Source organism: Plecotus auritus (genome assembly GCF_963455305.1).
Source record: "Plecotus auritus genome assembly, chromosome: 7".
In the NCBI taxonomy this organism is placed as follows: Eukaryota; Metazoa; Chordata; class Mammalia; order Chiroptera; family Vespertilionidae; genus Plecotus; species Plecotus auritus.
The window spans coordinates 45,837,097-45,862,687 of record NC_137774.1 but is presented as its reverse complement, the minus strand read 5'-3'; the positions used below and the strand labels follow the sequence as shown (position 1 = coordinate 45,862,687).

Sequence of the window (25,591 nt, the reverse complement as noted above, 5' to 3'; positions counted from 1 at the left end):
AGCCTGCACTGACAAGGATAAATTACACAGTGCAGTGAGCCCCTTAATATCTGCACCCACTACCCCAAGCAGTGTGCACACATGTGTTCCTTCTACAGCAATCTTCACACCGCACAGCAGATGTTTTCCTTCATTCATTCAGTGTTGATTCAGGCTCACCCTGTCAGCACAATCCAAATACAAGCAAGCGGTGCCTCCTGGCGTGTAATAAAGATACTGTTTTCCCTTCCCCCTTAGTTCAAAGCAAACCTGGAGAAGAACAAGCAGGGCCTGGAGACAGACAACAAGGAGCTGGCGTGTGAGGTGAAGGTGCTGCAGCAGGTCAAGGCCGAGTCTGAGCACAAGAGGAAGAAACTGGATGCCCAGGTCCAGGAGCTCCACGCCAAGGTCTCCGAGGGGGACAGGCTCCGCGTGGAACTGGCCGAGAAAGCTAATAAACTGCAGGTGAGCCCAGGCGACCACCCACACATGCCCCACCGTGGCACAGAGCTCACCCTGCACCCCCGCGGCCCTGAGACACCACAGCTGATGTGCTGTTCAGTGCCTGGCATCGCATCGCACCTTGGGGCCCTGGTGTGCATTTCTGTGGTTGAGTTGAACTGTACTTAGGAACGAGACAGCTTGAATTAGCCCGAGCCTAGTGAATTCACAGTGAACCACAGACATAGTTCTTTCACTGGTTTTAAAAACACCTTCAACTAGTCAATAAGAGCGGGAACAATGGGCAAAAAAAATTGTACCTAGTCTTGAGGAAGGTTTGTGAAACTGGAATTTTTTACACTGTGGTTAAGTGTAAGTTAACACAGCCTTCTCCAGAAGACAGTGTAGTAGGTTTGGTGCCACGAGCCTTGAGAATATGAATACCTGCCCAGTGAATTCATGGCTAGCGGTTTGTCCTGGGGAAATAATTAAGGATGTGCACGCAGATCCCAGTCAGAATGTCCACTACAGAAGTGTGCATAGAAGAATGTAACTGGGAATAACTTTAATGTGCAAACAGTAAAAACAGTTCAGTAGTGAGTGTCTGTTGGTGCGAAGGATGTGATTATGTGCTGCACTGCAATCAGAGCGTGTGGCGTGGAGACCTGGGGCCCGGCGTGCGGTCCTACAACAGCGGTGACTGACCACGGCGAAAGGAAAGGACAGGTCCCTGCGAGGCCCTGGGAGAGGAGTGCTGGCGTGGGCTGGCCCCTCGGCTGCAGGTGCCCACAGCGGGTGTTGTGGGGGAGCCCAGAGACAGCGCCGGGTGGTGATTAGGGGCAGGGCACGGGCGCCCTCTGCCTGGCACAGACCAAAATGCGGATCCAGAGGAAAGCAGGTGTTCGGCATAAACCAGTGTTCACACGAATGTGTTAAGTGGGAGGCCCCGGCCCGCCTCAAGACTCTGATCACTGTGCTCCTGCTCCTGGTTGAGGCACAGCCAGCCGTTTGTCACTTGGGGAACGCAGGAGCCTCCCAAAATCTAAGTTCCCTGATGCCAGCCAAGGGCCGCCCTCGCGAGCTCCTTTCTGGAGCGGATTCGTGTGTGACACTCAGGTGCTCACAGATCCATGGCTTTCCTCAAAGAGATGTCAGAAACTGCGTGTGTGGTGGGGAGGCGAGGCGAGGGGCACTCCCGGCACCAGTGCTGCGCCAGGCATGCATCAGGCTCCTGGTCCGCGCTCTCCAGTCATCGCTCACATCACCCTGGGTGGGTCCTGTCCGTGAGCAATGTGAGGCTCAGGGAAGCCGAGCTGCCTGCCTGCCTCGGTGGCTTCCCTCGCAGGTCACGGGCGGGCGGTGTGCTGACCAGAGCCCTTCCCCACACTGTTGCCAAGACTGATGGCGTGTGCCTCTCTGAAGGATGTGCTAACATGAGCAAAAATGGAAATGTCATTCGCTTGAGAACTTGTTTAACTTGTCCCTCTGCTCATCTGACTGGAGGACCAGCTAGAACATAGGAGCCCTACTGTCCCTTCCAAACCCCTCTTCCTCTTTTTACACCTCAGACCTGGGAAAGGCCTTACACCGGGGGGACTTTCACTGGGGGAGGGGGTTTTAGAGCTAGCATTAATTGAGGATGAAAAACATTTTTTGACCACATTATTCATAAAATTTGACCATAAGAGGTAACTAAGTATTCATGATAAATATATAATACCAATTTTTTAAATGTATTAAGGTATGGTTCCATACAATATTATATTTGTTTCTACATGCAATACCTTATGATGTCATCGCCACACTAAGTCTGGTAGCCATCTGTCACCGTGCAGTTTTCACAACCTTATTTAACTAGATTCACTGAGTGAATACCAGATGTTTTAAAGCTTTAAGAGAACTACTAGAATCTAAACTTTGAATCTCTATGATAAAACTTCCAAGTTCTGTAAGAATAGTAATTATACCGACCCACCCCTCGCACATGGTTACTGCTTCTCAGTGTGAAAGAAGGTGGCGTAGCCGCCTGCTGCCCTCAGGGCCTCCTCACAGGCCGCAGCCCTGGCCGGCCTGGTGTAACTGCCTGTTCACTATAAACCAGGCAGTAGCAGCTGGGAGAGCCCCCATGTGTGCGCCCTGCAGTTCCAAGCTCCCTGTCCTCTCCGTGGGTAAAGACGACGTCCTTGTCTGTGGCAGCTGGGACAGTGCCTGCCCACGTGGGCACTGTTGGGAGGTGACAGGCTCTCGGTGAGAAAGCCCTGATCGAGTTTGGCGGTCCTCTCCCAATGCTGCTTTTATGCTCATGTGAGAGTGGTGGTTCTGGGCCCTTGATCTGCTCACTGACAGTTTGGATGTAACTTTGCTCCTCCTTGCAGAATGAACTGGATAACGTCTCCTCTCTCCTGGAAGAAGCAGAGAAGAAGGGCATTAAATTTTCTAAGGATGCAGCTAGTCTTGAGTCTCAGCTGCAGGATACACAGGTATGCTAGGAGGAGTGAGGGTCCTTTAAGAATGCTACCATTTCCAGAATCAATACGTGAATTGCCTTCCGGGTTTCTGGTGACTTCTATCTGGAGCCACTTGCACTGTAACAGCCGTGACATTCGGGAGATCCCTGAAGCTCAGGCTCAGTGAGGAGCCCCTGGTTCTGTCTCACAGGCACGTGGGCCAGGCAGCGGCGCTGCCTGGGGCATGGCTCACCCCATGTGGTCCTGTTGCACACACTTGTGTCGCTGGCCATTTCAATAAGGTGGTTTTGTTCTAGTTGAAATTCCAATACGCTGACCTAGGAGAAATAGTCCATTCTGTAAAAGCCAGGCTGAAGCTTGCTTGTCATACTTTTATAAGACTTGTGTTAAATTACTTGTTGGGATGGAAGTTAGGTTAATGACTATGATAATATGAAAAGAATGTAGCTGCTTTCTTGGAGTTTTATATCTTATTTTTGAAAAATGTTCAAGCTTTATATGGTGAATATTTGCCAGGTTCTGGGCTAGGTGCTGGGGACACAGGTTAAAGATCTCGGACAAATGGGTAGAATCAGTAGGGAGTGGGACAGGGTCACTGTACTTGGGGCCTACGCTGTGACGAGGCCCCTCCTGGCTGGTGAAGGAGACAGGACCAGCTCACAGAAAGCTGTCTGTGCCCCTGACTGTTGTTACTCTGGCAGAAAGGATAAAGGAGAAGCAATTGAAGGGTTGCCCAGTACTGGAGGTAATCCTCGTGAGAAATGCCAGTGCCTGGGCAGGGCGGGGTGTGGACAGGAAGGGGGTCTAGAAGTGAGGCGGTGCCGGAAGGGGAGGAGTCTTGGCCACGTGCAGGTTCCTGGCCTGGGCGCCAGGTGGACAGAGGATGCTGCCATTCCTCCTGAATGAGTTTGAAGCAGTATTTGTGTTAAGAGCTTTTATAACGTGATCACGTATGTTTTTAAATCTTTTCTGTTTGTTAATATCACTGGGTATTTCTCATACACTGAGGCTCTCTGTTCTTTATGACATGAATTTTTCATGAGGTATTTTGTGAAGGTGATTAAAGTAACTTAAGTATTGACCTTTTATAAAATAAACAGGAGCTTCTTCAGGAAGAAACACGCCAGAAACTGAACCTGAGCAGCCGGATCCGGCAGCTGGAGGAGGAGAAGAACAGCCTGCAGGAGCAGCAGGAGGAGGAGGAGGAAGCCAGGAAGAACCTAGAGAAACAAGTGCTGGCCCTGCAGTCCCAGGTGTGTCCTCGGGAAGTGGAGGTGCCTGCAAGTGTGGGTTAGCAGCTCGTGTCTCCGCTGTGCTGGGCTGCTTCTGCTCCCTGTGGGACCGTTAATCAGGTTGCACTAAATAAAGCCCATTACGTGTTTTTTCTTTGACCCAGCCAAATGCTGATGCTATGCTGGCTCTGATATTGGAAGCATTTAAATTAAAAACACAGGCCCTGGCCAGTGTGGCTCAGTTGATTGGGCGTCGTCCGTGCACCAAAGGGCTGCTGGTTCGATTCCTGGTCAGGGCACACTCAGGTTGCAGGCGTGACCCCCCAGTGGGGGGCGTGCAGGAGGCAGCCAATGGATGTTCTGCTACCACATCGATGTTTCTCTCCCCGCCCCACTTCCTCCCTCTCTGAAAATCAATAAAAAGATATTTAAAAATAAAGACACAGGTCTGTATCAATTACATAAAGTTTTAATCCAATCGTCATTTTCTAGATTATTAGCTAAGAAATTAAGTTATAGTCTGAGATTACTTAGCTCACAATCAAATAGCATTGATTTATTATTTCTTCCCACAAAATATTGAAAACAAGTTTTTTCTTTTTTCCTCAAATGTGAAAATCAGTTGACTTCTTTAATATTGATCTTTTTTTCTTGACCTAAAACCTAGTTGACTGATACAAAGAAGAAAGTAGATGATGACTTGGGGACAATTGAAAGTTTGGAAGAAGCCAAAAAGAAGCTTCTGAAAGACGTGGAGGCTCTGAGCCAGCGCCTGGAGGAAAAGGCGTTGGCCTATGACAAGCTGGAGAAGACCAAGAACCGCCTGCAGCAGGAGCTGGACGACCTGATGGTGGACCTGGACCACCAGCGCCAGATCGTCTCCAACTTGGAGAAGAAGCAGAAGAAGTTTGATCAGGTGGGCTCTTGCTCTGCATCCCTGTCTCCCCGACTCCAGGGCCAGTGCCACCATCCTTTCCTCCAGGCAGAGCTCTCGGTTCTATTTTAGTTTAAAATAATGTTTTCATATTGAAAAGCAATATACACTTACAGCAAAATTGGAAAAATCAGGAAAGGAAAAAAGAGAACACCCATCATCTTGCAGCAGTGTTCTCAGCAATAAGTCGGACGTGCTGGGTGAGTCCGCGTTGCTTTTGAACTTGTTTTTAACCTTTCCCGATGCCATTCCGTGTAGTTGCTGGCAGAAGAGAAGAACATCTCTGCTCGCTATGCGGAGGAGCGGGACCGCGCTGAAGCTGAGGCCAGAGAGAAAGAAACCAAAGCTCTGTCCCTGGCCCGCGCCCTCGAGGAGGCCCTGGAGGCCAAGGAGGAGTTCGAGAGGCAGAACAAGCAGCTCCGGGCAGACATGGAAGACCTGATGAGCTCCAAGGACGACGTGGGCAAGAATGTGAGTGTCCCTGGGGCTGGTCCCTTCAAAGGGGGAGCAGGCAGCTCCTTGGAGGGCTTGGGGGACCTGGCCCAGCAGCGAGGTTGCCGAAGCGTGTTCTGGCCCAGGGGTAAACACGGGGTTAGCGTCTTCTGGAATAAACTGCCAGGTTTCCTGCCGTCTGTTCCTGGTGTGAGTTCTTGTCGCAGCACCTGCGGGTGGTGAAGACTTGTTTATTCTTGTCGCTTTCACGGGCCCTCCTGCCCTGACGTACATTCTGGCAGCAGCCCTTTCACCAGAGGAGCTCATGGTTCCTGAGTCAACAGGTAGTTACCAAGCACGAGGGCCGCTCGGAGGGAGGCAGGTGGGATGTCTCCCGCCCGGAGCGGGGCCTGGAGAGGAGCGACGTGGGCCTTCCCAGTGAGCCCCATTGTTTTCTCTGAAGACTTCAGATGCACTGGGGACTTGCTCACAGTCTGGGAATTTTGTGGTACTGTTTCTCCTTCCACCACCACCTCTCACACGGGAGCCCCGCTGGATCTTATCCCCCTGCACGCCCCCCTAGTGTACAATGTGAGGACAGTGCAGTGAGTCCAGGCCCTGGAATCAGAAACAGGTTCAGGACGTGGCTTTCCCACCAGTGTCCATCTGCCCAGCAGAAGCCATAAGCTCTCTCAGCCTCAGTTTCCTCACCTGTCCAATGGACATTACATTTGCCCGGTTGAGGGAAGCGACTGCAGGTGTGCTTCAAAAAGCATGGTCCTCTTTAGTCTTCTTTTCATGGGATATGGGCTCCCGGCCACAGCGGAAGGGAAGGGAGACTGCCCACCTTTCTCCCGGGTCTCCTACAGCCTCGTGCCCAGGCCCCAGCCTGTGGACAAGGAAAGGCCCCCTGGAGTAGGAATGGCTGTGGTCACAGAGTGAGGCCTGGAGAGCGAGCTCCACAGTCATTCCCTTTTCTTGCTCCGCATTCACTTTCTCTAGACCAGTGGTCGGCAAACTCATTAGTCAACAGAGCGGCAAATGTAGGCTCACGAGCCGCATGTGGCTCGCGAGCCGCTGTTTGCCGACCACTGCTCTAGACTAATGGACGGTCACACATTTATCCCCAAAACATTTCTGTTGAGCCTGTGAAGGGCCAGACTCTGCTGAGACTGAGGCCCTCACGGTGTAGTCTTCTCACCTGCCCCCAAGAACAGCATAGCACAAACCCCAAAGGGGGGCAGCAGCACCTGCGCATGCCTGTCTGAGGGGACATCTCCGTCAGAGGAGGGCGGCTTCTAACGGTGCCCTGCCTCACAGGCCTCACACACCCTCATATTCAACAGTTCCCACGTGTGCGTTTTCAGTGCAAATGATCCTCCCCAGCAAGGATGTGCTGTAGGGCCTGTTACAGATGCGGGCAAAGGCAGGCAGCGGGCAGGTGTCTCTGGCACTGCACTCTCTGCATTGTTCTTTGGCTTTAAAGACCTCTCAGCCTCCAGGTCATCTGAGAATAAAGTACTGATTACCAAGCACGTGTGAACAAAGGCGTCAGTTCTGGCGTTTAATTGGCAGACTGGACTGAGGACTGGCAGCAGCCCAGAGGGACAGGGAGGGATCGAGGGTGCCAGGAAGCTGGCCCGGTGCCTGCCGTGTCCAACGCGCTGTGGGGGCCTGTAAGCAGGAAGGCACTGGCCATGCTATGCCCCTGCTGGGGGTCAACTCTCGATGCTTCCTGTGGTTTAGGTTCATGAACTTGAAAAATCCAAGCGGGCGCTGGAGCAGCAGGTGGAGGAAATGAGGACCCAGCTGGAAGAGCTGGAGGACGAGCTCCAGGCAACAGAGGATGCCAAGCTGCGCCTGGAGGTCAACATGCAGGCCATGAAGGCCCAGTTTGAGAGAGACTTGCAAACCAGAGATGAGCAGAATGAAGAGAAAAAGCGGCTGCTGATTAAGCAGGTAGGTGGGGCGTGTGGCCATTCTCAAGCCCCACTCATTCACGTTGGAACACATTAACTGGAGTCAAATCATCTGGTCACTCAATATGTTTATTCTTTACAATTTAATGTAATTAAATTCTTATTCTCAGGCAGTATCGTTGCTGCTTACAAGCCATAATCATCGATAGAAAAGCCCTCAGTGAAATCTCCAGGGAATATGTAGTTAATTCATGTTCTGTGGGTCTTAAAAGTGGAAAGAATCTAAACACATTGACAGGTGGTTCAGCATATTTCTTAAGTTCAATCACGTGTCCTCATTAAACCACTCTCTAAAGGAGAAAAAACAGATATTTACATTTTTTTAACTTAAAAAGTGGTTAGGCACTTATTATTTATGTTTTAAATGTACGTTACATTTCTACAAATTTACTTAAAAATTTTTTGTGAATATTGTGACACTCCCTTGGAGTTCATGGTATCAACTCTTAGATTATTTAATTTTTTTATTTTCATTCCACTAATATTTATTACATTAGTCACTTATTGATAGATAACAAATTAGCTCAAATTTAGTGGCTTAAGACAACACTTGTTACAACCTCTGTGGGTGGGGGATTCTGGACTCAGCGGGTGCATTACCTGGAGGCCTGGCAGGGCTGGGGGATCCTGTCCAACAGGCTCACCCATGTGGTGTTGGCCCGAGACCTCAGCACCTGGAACCTGGGCCTCCCCACGGGCTGCTTGAGTGTCTGTCCCTGGAGGGAACTCCCCCAAGAAGTTGTCCTGTCTTTCCATTTTGTTGCATCACCTGGAACATGAACTTGTGCCCTCGTAGTAGTCGGTGGGAATGGCGTATACCAGGTGGTGTTTGTAAAGATCTCTGAACAAAATGCACCTACAGTGGCTTTCTGTTAATAATAAGAACTGCTTGGTAGCAGGGGACCTGTGCAGTCACCAGAGCCCTGTATGGCGCCAGGCTGCCCGTCCTTTGTGCCAGGATCCAGGGTCTGACCAACACAACGGTGCTGTCTCTTAGGTGCGGGAGCTCGAGGCAGAGCTGGAGGACGAGCGGAAGCAGCGTGCACTTGCTGTTGCTTCAAAGAAGAAAATGGAAATAGACTTGAAGGACCTTGAATCTCAAATTGAGGCTGCAAACAAAGCTAGGGATGAAGTCATCAAGCAGCTTCGTAAACTTCAGGTATGTGCAGCTGACCAGCAGTCTTGGATGGTGTTGTCCTGCCCTGCTGAGGTCAACACCCAGCCTGCCCCTTATCGCCAAGAGCGGTCACCTTGGCTCTGGGGTGCAGCAGGCCCTAGAGGTGGCACGCCGCACTCAGCAAGCTTGGACAGAGCCAGGGTGGGGTCAGCAGGAATGCTCTTCGGGCTCTGCACAGCTTCTGTTGGTGCTTAGCCAACGGGGCCATAGAACCACCAGAGCGGAAGGTGGTGTTGACTCCCCCCCTTGGTTGCCGTGAGCGTTAGTCATCTTTCCAGTCTGGTTCAGTCATCACTTCTGCTACTCAAATGCCCTGCTGGTTTCACTGTCACATGACAAAGTAGTTTCTGCAGTGGCCTGGCGTGGGCAGGATGTGATGGTCCCTCCTATAAGCAGGCACAACTTCTTGGGCAATATTTGTTAGTTGTGACAGAAAGCTTTAGAAAACCTCCAACCCTTTGACCTTGGTGATTCCACATCTTGAGAATTTGTTCTAATAAAATATACAGATGAGAAGAAATATTCATATACCAAGGTCACAGCTGAAATATTGTTTCTGATAGCAAAACTGGAAACAACCTAAATGTAAGTGGACTGACAGCCGTTTAAATGATGGAGATGTGTATGCAATGATAGCAGGGCTTACATGAGCAAAGGAAGATACTGTGTAGAGCAGTTTAGTTTATAATCCTGCACATGTGTGTATAGATTTTTGCATACTGTCATGTAGATATACATACTTAGAGAAGAATTTAGAAGGAAAAGTCATCCCTGGATAATATTATAACTGAAATTACTGCCTGAACCAAGGTCGTGTTTTCTCCTAAGAATTTTATACCTCTTTTTTAAGTTCCATTTTGAGTTAATTATTGTTATGTGGTTTTATATATAAACTCAATTCATTTGGATATGGATATCTAGTTGTCCCAGAACCATCTGTTTAAAAGACTATTCTTTCCCTCATTGAATTAATTCTATTCCACTGATCTATGTGTCTGTCCTTATGCAAATACTACATAGTCTTGATTACCGTAACTTTGAAAACTGTAACTTCTCCAACTTTGTCCTTCTTTTTCAAGATTGTTTAGCTATCCAGGTTTTTTGCAATTCCATATGAATTTTAGGATCAACTTGTCAATTTCTGCAAGGAAAAAAAAAAGGCCAGCTCAGGTTTTGATATTGTGTCGACTCGATAGATCAGTTTGGAGAGTATTGCCATCTTAACAATATTGTCTTCCACTCCATGAACATGGCCATCTTTCCATTTATTTACCTATTCTTTATCTTTTTTCAATTATGGTTTATAGTTTTTGGTGTATTGGCCTTATAGCTAAATTGGTGCCTAATATTTTATTCTTTTTTATGCTATTTTAAGTATCGTTTTCTTAATTTTTGGAATGTTTATAATTAGTGTACAGAAATAAAATTGACTTTTGTATATTGATCTTATATTCTGCAACCTTCCTGGACTCGTTTATTTGTTTCAGTGGTTGTGTTGTTTTTGTTTTTTTTTAATGAATTCCTTAAGATTTTCTGTATACAAGATCTAGTTTTATTTCTTCCTTTCCAATCTGGATGTCTTGAGTATCCTTTTCTTGGCCTAACTGCTTTGACTAGACTCTCCATTACAATGTTAAACAGGAGTGGCAAGGTCAGATATCCCTGTCTTGCTGCTGATTTTAGGGGGAAAGCATTCAGTCTTTGACCCTTAAGTATGATAATAGCTGTCAGTTTTTCCCTCATTGAATTAATTCTATTCCATTGATCTATATGTCTGTCTTTATGCAGATACTATAGTCTTGATTGCCGTAGCTTTGTAAATTTTGAAATTTGGAACTGTCCACCTCCTTGCCCCACAGGTTCTCCATCTTTGTCCTTCTTTTTCATGACATATAGATCTACGGGATAGAATTAATTCAATGAGGGGAGACTGGTCTTTTTAACAAATGGTTCTGGGACAACGGGATGCCCTTTCTCAAAGTTGAGGAAATTTCTTTCTATTCAGCTTGTTGTTTTTATAATAAAAAAGGATGTTAGATTTTGTCAAGTACTAACTTCTGAATTTTGAGATGATTATATGGTTATATTCATTCTTTGTTGTTATCGAGCAAGCCTTGCATTGCTCATATCTCAGTTGGATGGTGGGATATAGTGGTGTATAAATATACATGGTGTATGATTTTTTTATATGTTGATGGATACAATTTTGTTGAAGATTTTTGCATATATACTCATAAGGACTATTGGTCTGAATGTTTTCTTGTGATATCTTTGTCATTTCTATATACTTTTATATTTTTAATGAATGTATATTACTTTTATAATCTGGAAAAAATATGTTTAAAGACAAAGAATGAAAACTACCCCAAACCTGCTTCCTATTTATCTTTAGGCTCAGATGAAGGATTATCAGCGTGAATTAGAAGAAGCTCGTGCCTCCCGGGATGAGATTTTTGCTCAATCCAAAGAGAGTGAAAAGAAATTAAAGAGTCTAGAAGCGGAAATCCTTCAATTGCAGGAGGTTTGTTTGCTTATTCATCCATTTGTTCAACAAATATTTGTCCTTGCAATTTCTCCAAGATCAGATAAATATCTTAATGTCGTTGTAGTCGTAATTTCTCTGTCCATTTTTAATATGTGACTGGACCATCTTATTGCTTCAGTTCGGTAAAGTGGTCACACTTTGATGCTGTTCATATATTCCTCTACCTGGCTCAAGGCAGAGGAGCTGACCAGTAGCTTTTCAAGCCACTTCCCAGGCTTGTCTCCTGTGTAAGAAACAGGAGTGATGTTTGCTTAGTGTTGGCAAGCATCAGGACCACGTAACTGAACTCTGACCTAAGTGATAGGAGATTGCCTTGTTTCACACAGAAGCACTACATGTCAAACTTAAAACAGGAGGTTATGTTTCATTGAATTTCTAAGTGAATCATCTTATAATCCAACAAGTGTTACCAAAAACAAGTAAATGCAGAGTTGAGCTTGCAAGAAAGAAAGGGCATTAACTCCCTAGGTGTCAGAAAAGTAGAAGGAAAGGAAAATCCATAAGTAAACTGAGCAGATCCTGAGATTACCCTGAGAGCCAGCTTCAGGGCTAATCCTTCTTGGTTTCTATTCCGTTCATTTTTGCTTGTACCTTTATTTCCCTTGGATTTTTTTTCTTTTTCTTGAGTTGGACACTCAAATAATTTCCAAGCTTTCCTGTTGTCTAATATGTGCATAGAACACTATAAATTCCCCTCAGGGTACTGTTCTCAGTGTATCCTATTTGTTGTCATTTAAATTCCAAATTTTTCTAATTTCTATGATGGTTTCTCTATCTTATGAATAACTTAAAAGTGCGGTTTAAATTTCCAAATGTATGGCATTTATTTTTTCTTCGTTGATGTCTAGTTTTATTATGGTTAGAGAACTGAGAGTCAGCAGCTCTAGGGCCATGTGTGCTTAAAAAGAACATGGGTTCATCTTTGAAGCAGCATGTCAAGATCCATGTACGTCATCGTGTAGTTGACCAATGAGCCCATAGCCTCTGGGAGCCTGTGTCCTGGAGAAAGCCTGGCATGGCCTCAGTGTCCACACACCTTGCAGGCCAGCACTCTGACTTCAAAGCTGCAGGTCTTTAGACCTCGGACAAGGGCTCACTACATCATGGAGTGGACTGACCTGGAAAGCTAGCCTGTCCTCCTGTCTGTTTCTCTGTTTTTCCTTCCTCAGCCACCTTTGTTCATTAGGTTACAGGCCCTCGGGTCTTCCCCTTTCTCCCCAGGGCCCCTCCCCTGTCTGCAGCACACCCAGCCAGTGGTCGGAAGGAGTCCGTGCTGGGCCCAGGAAACTAGACCGCAGAGGCCAGATGGCAGAGCTGCACTTTCAGTGTGTTCGACAGAGGCCTTCGGGTCCTGAGTTCCACCTGCTGCTGTCACAGCCTGGACTCATGCCCTGCCCCACGTGCTAGTTCTGTGTGCGGGAGCCAGGCCTTTCAGGGGGCCTGCGTCCTATGCTCTAAGTTAAGCGCAGGGGCATGTGCAGAGCACAGAGGAGCTCTTTATGCAGCCCTGTTCCACAGACATACTGAGAGGTGCTCTTCCAAACACAGCACCATGTGGAGGGGCACCTGGTGGGAAGAGGCTCTGGACAGGGAGGGGAAGGACCCTGAGTGTCTGCCGTTGGCCAGCCTTGAGGCTTTGGGCAAGGCCCTTCATCCACGGCCTCGGTTTCCTCCATAAAATAAGGGCGCTGTGCATCTCAGATTCTGAGAATATGATCTTGATCTTTATACCCAGGTGGGCGAGAAATGCACACCGGCACCTGCCTGTGGGAGATCCGCTTCCCAAGGAAAGTAGAAAAGCTGCCATCAGGCAGCTCTTCCTCCAGAGGGCGGCAGGCACTGGCGCCCCCTTGCCCTGCCCAGTTCTCCGAGGCCCTGCAGAGCCGCAAGGAAGAGGCCCTGCACACCACCTAGGCCCCGCGCTGAGCTGAGGGCACACTCTACCCTTCCCAGGGGCCTGTGCTCCTCGCTGTGCTGCTCGCTGTGCTGCACAAGCACCTGATTTTCTGGTCTATTGGTTAGTGTACTTGACCTCCAAACTGTACTACTTGTCTATGCAACAGATACTTCAAGACCATTAACTGGTATAGTTCTGAGTTTGCATAAAGCTTGTGCTCCGTTTATGATTAAGAAACACCAGCTTTCTCAGGAGGGCAGGAATATAGCCGCCTCTGACACTGGGACAGCCACGCCCTTACATAGACTAGGCCTTCCCTCCGTGGGCACCTTTGTGTCCGGATGGTGACACAGCACAGCACCTGGCTGACCTGCACCCAAACATTCCCTCAGCAAACCTGCCAGTTTAATTCCTCAGATCTAATTGCAGTTTGAGGCACAGAGTGCCTGAGCAAGGTGGCTGCAGCCTGCAGGCTTCATCAGATTTCACATTTGACGAAACATTAACAGCCAGAGCTTAAATCCTGCCTGACTTCATTTAGGAACTTGCCTCATCCGAGCGAGCCCGCCGACATGCTGAGCAAGAGAGAGACGAGCTGGCAGATGAGATCGCCAACAGCGCCTCTGGCAAGTGAGTCTCCTGCAGCAGTGGGAGGGGTAGGCGTCTGGGCCTGCTGCACCGAAGGCGTGATGGGGCCCGGCATACAGGGGTCAATAGTTGATGTGCTCGTCTATTCAAACTCTGGAAAGACGAGCACAAGATGCTGAGCCTCTGGACTGCCTCGGCTACAGCGGCTGCCCGCCCCAGGCAGGTCCCACCAGGCCAGTCATGCCCACAGGTGAGGAGGAAGTACATTCAGAACGAACCGATTTCTGCAGACTGCACGGCCTTGCGTCTTAAATTTATTAGGTTTGGCAAGTAGAGTCCTTTGACTTACCTTTTCCTGAATGATTTCTCATTAAAAGATCTTTTTTTCCAATTAGGGAGCTGCTTTCTCTATTTAATTACCATCTGCGGGTTCATCACGGCCACTTTCTAGCATGCCATGAGGAGTTAGCATTTTATCTCAATGCACTGGGCAACCAGTAGAGTTTAAAATAGAAGTGCCAGGACCTTTTTGCCCTTTGAAAGCTGCTGGCTGCTGGCTTTGGAGAACAGATGGAGGGGCAGCGGGGAGGCCACTGGAAGGCTCCCATGGTCCCAGTGAGAGGTGAGGGGGCCTAGAGGGAGCAGGCGCGAGGACAGAGAAGTGAGTGGTGTTTGGAAGTGTGATCAGTGGGACTTGACAGATTAGGGACGGCTACAGGGGAGAGAGAAGCCGAGTGGTGCCTGTTTGTAGCAGCCAGGTGGGAGGAGGAGCCTCCTGAGTGTGCCCGTGCTGTACGGAGCTGGTGTCGAGCTGTCCACCTCCTTGCCCCACAGGTCTGCTCTGCTGGATGAGAAGCGGCGCCTGGAGGCGCGAATTGCACAGCTAGAGGAGGAGCTGGAGGAGGAGCAGAGCAACATGGAGCTGCTCAACGACCGCTTCCGCAAGACCACGCTCCAGGTGGTTCAGGCGGCAGCTCATCACCTGGGAGGGGCCATGCTGCCCATCTGGCACAAGTGACTAAACCGTCTCTCCTCTCCAGGTGGACACACTGAATGCAGAGCTGGCGGCCGAGCGCAGTGCTGCCCAGAAGAGCGACAATGCTCGCCAACAGCTGGAGCGGCAGAATAAGGAGCTGAAGGCCAAGCTGCAGGAGCTAGAGGGTGCTGTCAAGTCCAAGTTTAAGGCCACCATCTCGGCCCTGGAAGCCAAGATTGGGCAGCTGGAGGAGCAGCTTGAGCAGGAGGCCAAGTAAGAGGTTTTTGATGCAGTAAACCAAAACTTCATCTCCACAGGCCAGGTCCAGGTTCAGCCTGCAGCCAGGCACTTGCCCTAGGGGGAGTCCCTGTGGCAGCGGAGTTGACAAGGACACATCATCAGAGAGAGAGAGGGTGGTGTGAGCCTCCAGGAAGGCTGGGCTCGCCTGTCAGCTCTGCCAGGATTCAACTGGTCAGACTGTGCCCAGGACTTTCTAGGTGCCATAGTTTACATCTCTGCCCAAAGTTGATTTTCCAAGTTGGTGGCATCACATAAAATTTTTTGATTTGTTGGCAGAAATGCATTTTGACGAAAATAAAAGCTTTTCTTCACCCATAGGAAGGAATTGCTTGACAGTTTCTATTCTGTTGTAGTAAACCATTCTGAAATTTATGAGGATTGCCCAATATAGCTTTTGGGCAGCCATTTACAAAGCTCTTAGATCTTCAAATTCACCCTCTTGTTGGGGAGCTTGGAGCCCAGAGATTCAGGGCCTGTGATCAAGCGCAACGCCCAACACCCTTCCCAACCCAGCACCCCTGCTTCCACTCTACTGAGCTCAGATAACAATCCAGAGTTAGGAGTTAGCTGTAATTAACAACTCATCCTTTCAGCTAACTCCATCACGGTCCATTTTTGTATAACATCTGTCCAGGAGCAAATGGACTTTTTCTATTTGTTGGGGGGAAAGGTCAAAAAGTCTAAAATTCAGAAGACCAGACATGATTCAGAAGAACTGACACATAGCCTTAGTCAAATTCATACGAGCTTTAATAGGAGAAACATACACAAAGAGTCACAGGTTCAAGAGGCCAACATTTATTTCCCAGATGCCTTTACTGCTTGGACATGTTGCATCTCTGAGCTCCCGTACGCTGTTGTCAATGGAGTTCACCCAATAAGTTCTCTCTCCTTTAAGGAACAATGTAGGCCTGTCTAGAAACATGGTGATTTGACTTCTAACTAAAGGGTGAGTGTGGGAGGTCCCTTCCCCCATGTTAGCTGCCATAGTCCCGAGTATCATAATGGGTCTTTGTTCTGGTCTCCAGGCTAAGAAGTTAGGTGATCAGAATAACCAACCATGGTTTTTGTCTTCAAAAAGTCTGCACTCAGTATGACAGGCAGCTTGCGTGTAACATTTGATCTTTAGGAGATCCCTAAATTAATATCTGCATGTGAAGGAATACACTTTTTCTACCTATCAGTATTAGTATACAATTACTAAGGCCACTCGTGACCAGAAGGGAGAAATTTCTGGGCCGTATTATCATAATTTATTCTCGTCAGAGAGGCCCTGGAAAACACTCCAACATTTGTCACCTTCCAGAGAAAAAGGACTTAAAAAATTATTTTCCCGATGGGAAAAGGCTAATTAATGGTTGATCATCTTTACAGGGAACGAGCAGCAGCCAACAAACTGGTCCGACGTACGGAGAAGAAACTGAAAGAAATCTTTATGCAGGTTGAAGATGAACGTCGACATGCAGATCAGTATAAAGAACAGGTAAGGGAAGAAGGTGGGCCAGGATGAAATGTCTTACATCTTAGAAATGCTTTACCAGGAGACGGATGCAAATAAGCCAAGTGTTACCATTTGATGGCTAAATTAAGAAAATGCTCTTTGAGGCCCTGGCTGGGTAGCTCAGTTGGTTAGACAGAGCATCGTCCTGATACGGCAAGGTTGCGGGTTCGATCCCATCAGAGCATATACAAAAATCAACTGTTGAGTCCATGATAAGTGGAACAACAAATTAATGTTTCTCTCTTGCAAATAAAAGAAAAATTTTAAAAAGAAAATGCTGCCCTACTCAGTTTGACTCAGTGGATAGAGTGTTGGCCTGCAGACTGAAGGGTCCTGGGTTCGATTCCGGTCAAGGGCACATGCCCAGGTTGCAGGCTCGATCCCCAGTAGGGACTATGCAGGAGGCAGCCAATCAGTGATTCTCTCATCATTGATGTTTCTCTCTTCCTCTCCCCTCCTCTCTGAAATCAGTAAAAATGATTTTTTAAAAAAAGAAAATGCTATTTGCAACTCTTAAATTCTAATATTTTAACACACATATGCTATTCCTGCCAGGCACTCCTGGGTGCTGGGGACACACAGGTAACTAAGACTCAGTCCCCACCTCTCAGGGCTCCCCCAGCACCAGAAATACAGAGGAGGGGCGGGTGAGAGCACACTGTGAGGGCTTTGAAGTGTGAGGCCGATTTCCTCCGCGAGATGCATGCTTCATGAGTGGTGATTTCTGCCGCGCTGTCAGTATCACTCAACAGCCTAGGTAGCTGACGTGGACGGAAATGATTCCACTGCCTTTGGCCCCAACCCCCCTTCCCTTTTCTTCCCCTGCTCATCAGGCACCCCAGCCTTCCCTTCTTACCCCCGCCCTCAGCATAAAGCATGGGGCAGTTCTGGGTGGGCGTGAGCTGCACCTGCACAAGTGTGACCATGTCTGGTCTTCCATGTCAGGCTTTGAACTTGAAACACCCATATTGAAAGGAGCATAAACATGAATGTACCACCTCCTGGGGTTGGAGACTCACATTGCTGGCTCTCCCATAGGTCAAGTACCTTTACCCTCCCATAGGTTTGTATCTTAGGTGAAGATACTAAACTCTTTTTCTGTTAAAAACTCAGGGAAAAAATAGGGTTGTAAGTTTTTAGAAAGTCCCTTTAGCATAGTTGGCTCTGTAGAGACTGGCTTTGCTGACAATGGCAGGTCAGAAGGCCCGAGACCAGACCCCCTTGTAAGTGCACGCACTCACATGGCTGGCGGGGCGCTCAGGATGCTGTGGGACTGTCTTTGGACTCACCAGTTTGGTTTGACTTGATTCATGTAACTTCCCCAAGATGGAGAAGGCCAATGCCAGGATGAAGCAGCTTAAACGGCAGCTGGAGGAAGCGGAAGAAGAAGCTACACGTGCCAATGCATCTCGGCGTAAACTCCAGCGGGAACTGGATGATGCCACCGAGGCCAACGAGGGGCTGAGCCGCGAGGTCAGCACCCTGAAGAACCGGCTGAGGTGAGCGACCAAGGGGACTCTGAGAGGCGCTGGGCCTCATGGAGTCTGTGCCCAAAGCTTCCACAAACAGCCAGATTTCTAGGCTTGGGGCTTGGTTTTTCTGGTTTACTTAGATTCATGTAGAGTTACTTGTTCTTACTCTTAAGTTTATCCACTCGGGATTTCTTACCTTTAGTAGTCCTTAAGGAGGACAGAGGAGGAACAGGCCCACACCCCCCACTTACTGGTGGACCATACAGATACACAAAGCTGGGAGCCAGGTCGTATCCATCCCTGTTCCAACATCCATGGTGAAGAAAGGTCCCAGCCTCTAGTGAAAAAACGGGGCAGGAGGCTCCTCGCAGCATCTGGCACCATCCCCACCAGGGAGAGGCTTGAACATGAGCGCTAAACTTCCTCCCCCAGAGGAACAGGCTAGCACAGAAGCAGACAGGCTGGCCCTTGGCCACATTCTGATGTGCCTGCTTTTGTCCAGCAAGTGAGCCAGGAATGGCTTTTACATTTATAAAGTGTTGTAAAAATAAACAAATAACAACATGCAACAGAGACCTAAGCCTAAGTAAAATATTTACTATCTGCCCTGGGTGGAATTGCTCAGTGGTTAGAACGTTGGCTCAAGCACCAAAGGGTCGCAGGTTCAATTCCCGATCAAGCGCACATACCTGAGTTACAGGTTTGATCCCTGGCTCCGGCCGGGGCTCGTGTGGGAGGCTATGTGTTTCTCTCACATCAATGTTTCGCTCTGTGTCTCTCCCCCTCCCTCCCTCCCGTTATGAGCCCTTTATAGAAAAACTGACCCTTGGTTAGCAAGCAGAGCTTTGCCTTAAGCTGCCTATTGCCTGACTGCTCCTAGCACAGACAGCCATACTGGATCAGGTACACTGAGGACCTCCTGCTCAGTGCACGCTGTGTGCTGGCCAGCATGGCAGTCAGGCGTGGTGACAGGAGAGGTGGAAGGCCCAGAACCTGTCCTGATCATGCCACTCACACCCCCAGGGGGTGTGTCCTGAGGAAAGGGTGGAAGTTTGAAGTCATCAGGTGATTGGACAACTTGACTGCCACATGTTCTTAACGTGTTTACCCACGTCTCTACTTCCTATTCTCGCCAGGCGAGGCGGCCCAATCAGCTTCTCTTCGAGCCGATCTGGCCGGCGCCAGCTGCACATCGAAGGGGCTTCCCTAGAGCTGTCAGACGATGACACCGAAAGTAAGACCAGTGATGTCAATGAGACACAGCCACCCCAGTCGGAGTAGGGTCACAGGAAGCCAGTGGAGGCAATACAGTGGGACACAAAGGAACGCACCCGGCACCAGCCTGCCTCGGCCTCCTACAGATTAGGAAGTTGGCGAGCCACGGGACTCCTTACTGCAAGATCAACTGTGTCTTAAGGCTTTCCAGCCTACACATACTGTATCCTGCTTCAGATTTAGGTACAATTGCTCCCCTTTTTATATATATATACATACACAAAACATGCACATATTAAACAGATTGTCTCATCATTGCATCTATTTTCCACATATTCATCAAGAGACCATTTTATAATACATGTTAAGAAGAGAACCCTTTTTCAAACAGACTCCAGACCCTTGTTGCCAGTCGCTAGGTATTGGGGGCAGCCCCGTGGTTGTTGCTCGGTCGCTCTGCATGCTGTCATACAGACAGGTAACTTAGCTGTGTTCATGTGGCCCCTGACTCCTCAGCCACATCAATTCTCTTAGAACATTGTGGAACCTAAACTGCACTTGTATCTCATTTCCTTCAAATAACGATCAACACTATTTCAGCGAGCAAACTGTGAAAGGGGCTTTGGAAAGATTAGGAGGGGTGGGATGGATTGGGGGAAGCAGCATTCATCAGGGATTACCATGCCCGTCTCGCTCGAGTTGGTGGTATCCCCTCATCTCTTCGTGTGAACTGTCCTTGGCCAGGGCTGGTCTGTGCATAGAAAGGATAGTAGCCGCGATGCAGCTGAAGCCCCAGTGGCAGCAATCACATCGACGCCCGGATGGCCTCCTGAACCCTTGGTTCTGCCAGTGTGCACCTCGCTTCAGGAACAAGAGCTGTGGGCTCCTAAGCAGGAATCAGCGGGAGGCCCTCCCTTGCCAGCCAGGCCCTCGTGCTGACCTTGCAAATTCAGCCGCTGCTTTGAGCCCAAAATGGGAATATCGGTTTTGTGTCCAAGACTTGTTCCAAGTTTGATGAGGTTACCGAACCTCAACAACAGATGCCATCTGCCTGAATGTTGACATGCCAGTGGATGTGAATCCCTTTTCATTTTTCCTTTCCCTCCTCTTTGGACAGTGTTACAGTGAACATTTAACATTCTGTTTTTGGTTGATAGGTAAGCAAACTGACATTACAGAAAGTGCCTTAGACACTACAGTACTAAGACAATGTTAAATATATTATTTGCCTCTGTAACAATTTAATGTATTAAGTTTTGACTGCTTCATATCATGTACCTCTCTAGTCAAAGTGGTATTACAAACATTCAGTGACAATGAATCAGTGTTAAGTACAAATCCCTGATCCTCTGCAATGTGCTTGAAAACACAAACCTTTTGGGTTAAAAGCTTTAACATCTATTAGGAAGAACTTGTCATGTGGGTTTGGAACCTTTGATTTGACCCCTTTATGAACTGTACTGGCTGTTGACCACCAGACACCTGACTGCAAATATCTTTTCTTGTATTCCCATATTTCTAGACAATGATTTTTGTAAGACAATAAATTTATTCATTATAGATATTTACGCCTGCTCTATTTACTTGGAGGAAAGAGCACCCATTAAGAATAAACAGACCTCAATAAATGAGAATAATCATGTGAATGTGGAATCTGTTTTCTTCTGTTCTCAATTTCCCATCTGTGATCTGATTGGCAGCTGCAAGTCCCACAGACTTAAAAGGCCCACTTTTTCTGAGGGTGCTGCGCTCCCAAGTGTCAGGTGACAGGCTAGTTCTCTGGGCAGTCTTGGCTACAAGTCGCACCCTGCCCAGTGGCCTCTGTGTAGTGCATTGGGGAGGAAAGGGCCCCTGGGCTGGCAACGCGCTAGCTAATAGAAAAGGGCTGAGGATGAAGCTGTTGGAGGGCTTTGGTCACCAGCGATGGAGCTGTTTGCTGGGCTGGAGTATTTTAAGACGGTGGTCGGCAAACTGCGGCTCTGTTGACTAATGAGTTTGCCGACCACTGGGATAGGGGCTTAATCACAAGGAACAACAGCAGTCTGTAATTATTGGAATCGAAAATCTAGGTCAGTGGTTGGCAAACTCATTAGTCAACAGAGCCGCAGTTTGCTGACCACTGTTTTAAGAGATCCAAGAAGGTTCAGACTGCATTTTCAAGCAGTATTCACACTGAAAGTAATGGGGGGGGGGGGGAGGATTCAGTGATAAGACCCAAGGGCAGCCTCACTAGTGTGGGTCAATTAGGATGGGCTGGAGAGGAGTAACTAAGGGATCACAAAATCACATAGGAAATGCTGGCTTTTTTATTATTATTCCCTAATATTCTTAGTTCAGGCTGGTTCTGGTGGCATACGGTACATATCTAGGCTTCCTGGCAGGGAATGTAAAAAGTGGCCAGACGTACTCCTTTCCTCCTGGGTCACTACCATGGGAGAAAAAAGGTGAGTTACCACGTTCCGTGTGTCCTCACCCTGGCATTCAGCTACCTTAGTTTAGTCCAGGTGCTTGTGGAATTCAGAGGCCGGTTTTCCTCAGAAAGAAGGAATGCTTCCCACCTGGCTGGTGTAACGTGTACAGTCACTGTTTCCCGCTACTCGGCTATCAGGAGAAACTCAATCTCCACAGACTGACTCCAGTTCCTGACTCCAGAAACGCTAACCAGAAGGAACCTTTCCTTACTAAACAAGCCACCGCTTCGTGGTCTCAGGAAAGGTAGTCCATAAAACCTTTGCCGGGCACTGACGCACGAGGAAGACAGTTCATGGGAGCTGGGCTTTGTGTCAAAGACAAGCTGCTGGCCAGCTGCCACCTAGGAGAGGAATTCATCCTGAGGAACGAATCAGACAAAACTTGGGAAAGCCTGTCTTTTAGTTGAGATGAGATGGGATTTTAACATGCAGCTCTTCAAGCTAACATGCTGTCTGCCCTTGCCACATCCTAGGCTTCCTTTTTTAATGCATCCACTCCAGGGAATTATTTTAAACTGCTTCGGTAGAAATAGCACACCTATATTCCTAGACTGACTGGCTTGAGGGTGTAACTGACATGACCCTTCCTGTCACCGATTTCTCCACCCCTGGAAACCTCCGCTAAGATCAAGTGTGAGCCTGAAGACCAAGTTGTGACTTGTCCTCACAGGCAGCCCTCCCTGTGGCTCTGGGCAGGACTGACCCATGGACCCTGCCTCCTGAAACAAATGCGGGAAGAAAGAGCTCAAAGTTGTTAACCACCACTTCCTGTCCCATCCTCGCCCCCTTAGAAAACCCACGCCGGATCAGGCCATAGGCTGGAATCTAGAAAGTCCCAGGCAGGTCTGAGAGGGAAGCCTGTGACTGAGACCCAAAGGGAGTCCCCATCCACAATCGGTTTCTAGTCATTGGGAAGTCACATCTGTACCAAATTCGGAGCACCTGATGGAATGCTGTTTCCTGTGCCAGCTGTCAGGACCAGATGGGGCAGCCCACTTCCTAGTGGAGCCTCATATCATTTAGGAACCTAGCAAATCTTGTGACGTGTCTCATACAATTGTCAGAAATTTAACGCGAAACTATCAATAAGGGTAATGGGCATGATGCCAGTTTTCAAAGACAATGTTAACTATAGTTCCAGTACCTGTGTACCACACACAAAAGTGTGACCATGTCCTCCAACCCTTCCCAAGACTAGAATTTCATGTTTGACTCATTGCAACACAGGTCTATTCGTTTTTTCAAAGTAGCCCCCAATAATGGACTTCATCCCCACTGACTGGATGTCATGAAGCTTCATTCAAGATGTAAAGTGGCATCTATTAAACTCGTGTCTGACGAGCATCCAAGCAGAGCACTGCCTCCAAAATGCCATACTGCATAGGCCCTAAGACACCCGTGTTCCCACATGTGAACTCGTGCGTCTCACAAGTGCCACCAGTAGGTGGCAGCTGTGATGTGGTCAGAGGAAGGTCAGGAAACCCCAAGCATCAGATCCTGCAGAATGGGTATCAGCAGCCTTGAAGAAAATTCTGGACCCTTCAACAGAACATCTTTTCAGAAATACTGCATCACCAACGCTCACCATGACCCAGAGGACCATACTGCTTGGAAAACGGCAAGGACAACTCGGTCAAAAGTCGGTCACAATGTGGAGTTTTAGAAATGTCTCATATTTTCCTTTTTGTATATGAATTAAGTGTGATATGATGAAAATCTGTCTAAAATCTAAAAGAACTCTCAATAAATATAAAAAGTCAAAATGATAAGCATTTGCACAGTTCTACTGGCACATTTGTCTTAATGGTTCACAAAATAAGGTGCCTTGTAATTGCTGGTTTGAAATTCTGTGAACTAATGTGCGTTTCTCCCATGGCTGTCGCTGGGGTGGAGCCTGGGGGAATCCGTTTTAAAATGCACTCCCTGGTCACCCAGCAGCCAGGGAGCCTCTGCTTTGAGCTACATGCTCAAGTCTCAGAACTTAGCACAGGTCTTCAGGCCAATTAGGTAATGAAAGAAAATCAGTCTCATTACTTCAATTTTTAAAAAATGAATTTGGGCAACTTTACCAAAAAAAAACTAGAAGCCTCAATTAGTAAACTGTTTGCATCTTTTCAATTTCACTTTTGATTTTTTAAAGCTGTAATTAGTATGTTCATTTAGTTTGTGTCAGTTTCCCATCGGTGGTTTCCGTTCCTATGTGCTAGCACGTCTGCACACTCAGCTTTCCGATGGCTTTATGGAATCCTGCACAGCTGACAGTCATCCTGACCATTCCCCATCAGACACTTACACTTCCACTTCCACTACTGAGACTGACTCTACTGTTCTTACTACCATGAGATGTTATCCCTAAAGTAGAAAGAGCTTTTATAGCTTATGTAAGATTCAAGACTTACAGAAAGTAATTTAGTGACACCAAAAATGTAGAGGTGTATTCCCTAAAGTCTAGATGACAGTGGGATTCGCTGGGATTTTTTCCTAGTTAAAACAATCACCTTTTTTAAACCAGAAAAACAGTGTTTCCCAGTTCCATCATGTACTGACAGGGAGCAACAGAGCCCTAGCTCATTTGGACGACACTCATCTGACTGTTTATCCAAGCTGTGCCAGGCCTGCTTGCCCGGCACCCTCCAGGCCTCCACCAGCAACCACAACCAGGCAGGACCTCCGCATTTTAACAGGCAGCCTAATAGGCAGCCATCAAATTTGACACCTGATTACAAACTCCCCAAAAGTAAACAAGCTAAATTCCTACTCAGTTTGCATCACGTTTCGCTTGGTGTAGGCTTCAGAGCTGACAGACAACTAACATAACTGCAAACCATAATCCACATGGCAAAAATCCACCTGGTCCCCCAAAACCAGCGCTATACGCTTTGCTGTTCTCACATTTGCCTCTTCACATGTGCTATCTTATCAAGGGAGTCTGTTAAACTAATATTTACTCCAGATTATTGTTTTTCCTTAACATTTAAAAAAAGGCTCCTGTGTTCCCATAGATTCTATTTTTAGTAATCATAGGACCAGTTTTCAGGTAAGATGCTTTAAATCATAGGAAGATTTACAAAGATGCCTCCTCCCCTACTCCCATTTTTAAGAATGAAACAAGTAACAACTAAATTTTGAAGGCCAAGCTAGCACTTCTCAATTTGTTTCAACCTTTGGGGCCAAAATAGAGAGAAAAATCCTTGAAGTAAATGTTGGAAGTAAGAAAAGGCTCCTCTAGCATCTTCTAATCTAGGCAAACAGAGAAAACTGACTGCTTGGACCCATCCCCTTTCTGGGCTCAGTCCCACCAGCAGCCAGACTGGCTGTTTGTGCTGGCCAGGCAGGACAGATGTGGCTTTAGCAAGATACTCTCTAAAGCTGAGGCTCCACCCCAGGACACCTGCCCTGCCCCAGAGGTACCATTTCCACCTTGGCTCTCAGAGATATTAATGGCACTTCTGCAACAGCTACTGAGAGGAGCACAGTCAATACTCAACAAGTACAGGATTGGAAGAGGAGGGGTGGGTGAATCACATTCCTCCTGCTGCAAAGGCTGTGCCTGCCCCACACATTTCCAAGCATCCACAAGCAGCTCATCTCCTGAGGCACAAGACAGAGTCAGGGCAACAAGGCCTCAAGTCTGGAAAAGTGGAGAACACGGCAGAAAAAGACAGAGCTCATTTCCAATCCTGGCTTTGCTATGAACGAGCTGTGTGAGCTCAGGCCAGTCACTTAACACTCCGGGCCTGCCTTCCCTTCTATAAACTGAGGTAAACCAGCTCATCCTCCTCTCAGGTTGCCTGTAGCTAATTCTCATATGCCCGGCTTTGGCTTCTGGACCTCAGCTGAGTTGGTTGGGTATAGTTTCTACCACTCTGGGTTGAAAGGAAGTGGAGCACTCACACCTACTCTCATGCATTTCAGGAGCGAGGGATGGGACCAGGTGGTGAGAGAACAGTATCTGGAGGCAAGAGGACTCACCACCTGGAAGAT

At 47.9% G+C, this 25,591-nt stretch overlaps 1 protein-coding gene across 4 annotated transcripts in view; it reads left to right on the top strand.

Moving 5' to 3' along the window:
* The window catches only part of MYH10 (myosin heavy chain 10), a 141,407-nt gene extending 120,707 nt beyond the window's left edge, over positions 1-20,700 (top strand). For all 4 annotated transcript variants that reach the window (XM_080678792.1, XM_080678790.1, XM_080678791.1 and 1 more), the window contains 14 exons: positions 238-444; positions 2,796-2,900; positions 3,989-4,141; positions 4,788-5,036; positions 5,313-5,525; positions 7,233-7,445; positions 8,463-8,624; positions 11,035-11,163; positions 13,626-13,714; positions 14,507-14,630; positions 14,713-14,921; positions 16,323-16,431; positions 17,776-17,948; positions 19,058-20,700. In XM_080678792.1, the coding sequence (XP_080534918.1) occupies positions 238-444; positions 2,796-2,900; positions 3,989-4,141; positions 4,788-5,036; positions 5,313-5,525; positions 7,233-7,445; positions 8,463-8,624; positions 11,035-11,163; positions 13,626-13,714; positions 14,507-14,630; positions 14,713-14,921; positions 16,323-16,431; positions 17,776-17,948; positions 19,058-19,202 (2,280 nt within the window). In that variant the 3' untranslated portion in view covers positions 19,203-20,700. The remainder of the gene's footprint in view (positions 1-237; positions 445-2,795; positions 2,901-3,988; positions 4,142-4,787; positions 5,037-5,312; positions 5,526-7,232; positions 7,446-8,462; positions 8,625-11,034; positions 11,164-13,625; positions 13,715-14,506; positions 14,631-14,712; positions 14,922-16,322; positions 16,432-17,775; positions 17,949-19,057) is intronic.
* Positions 20,701-25,591: the final 4,891 nt, after the last annotated feature.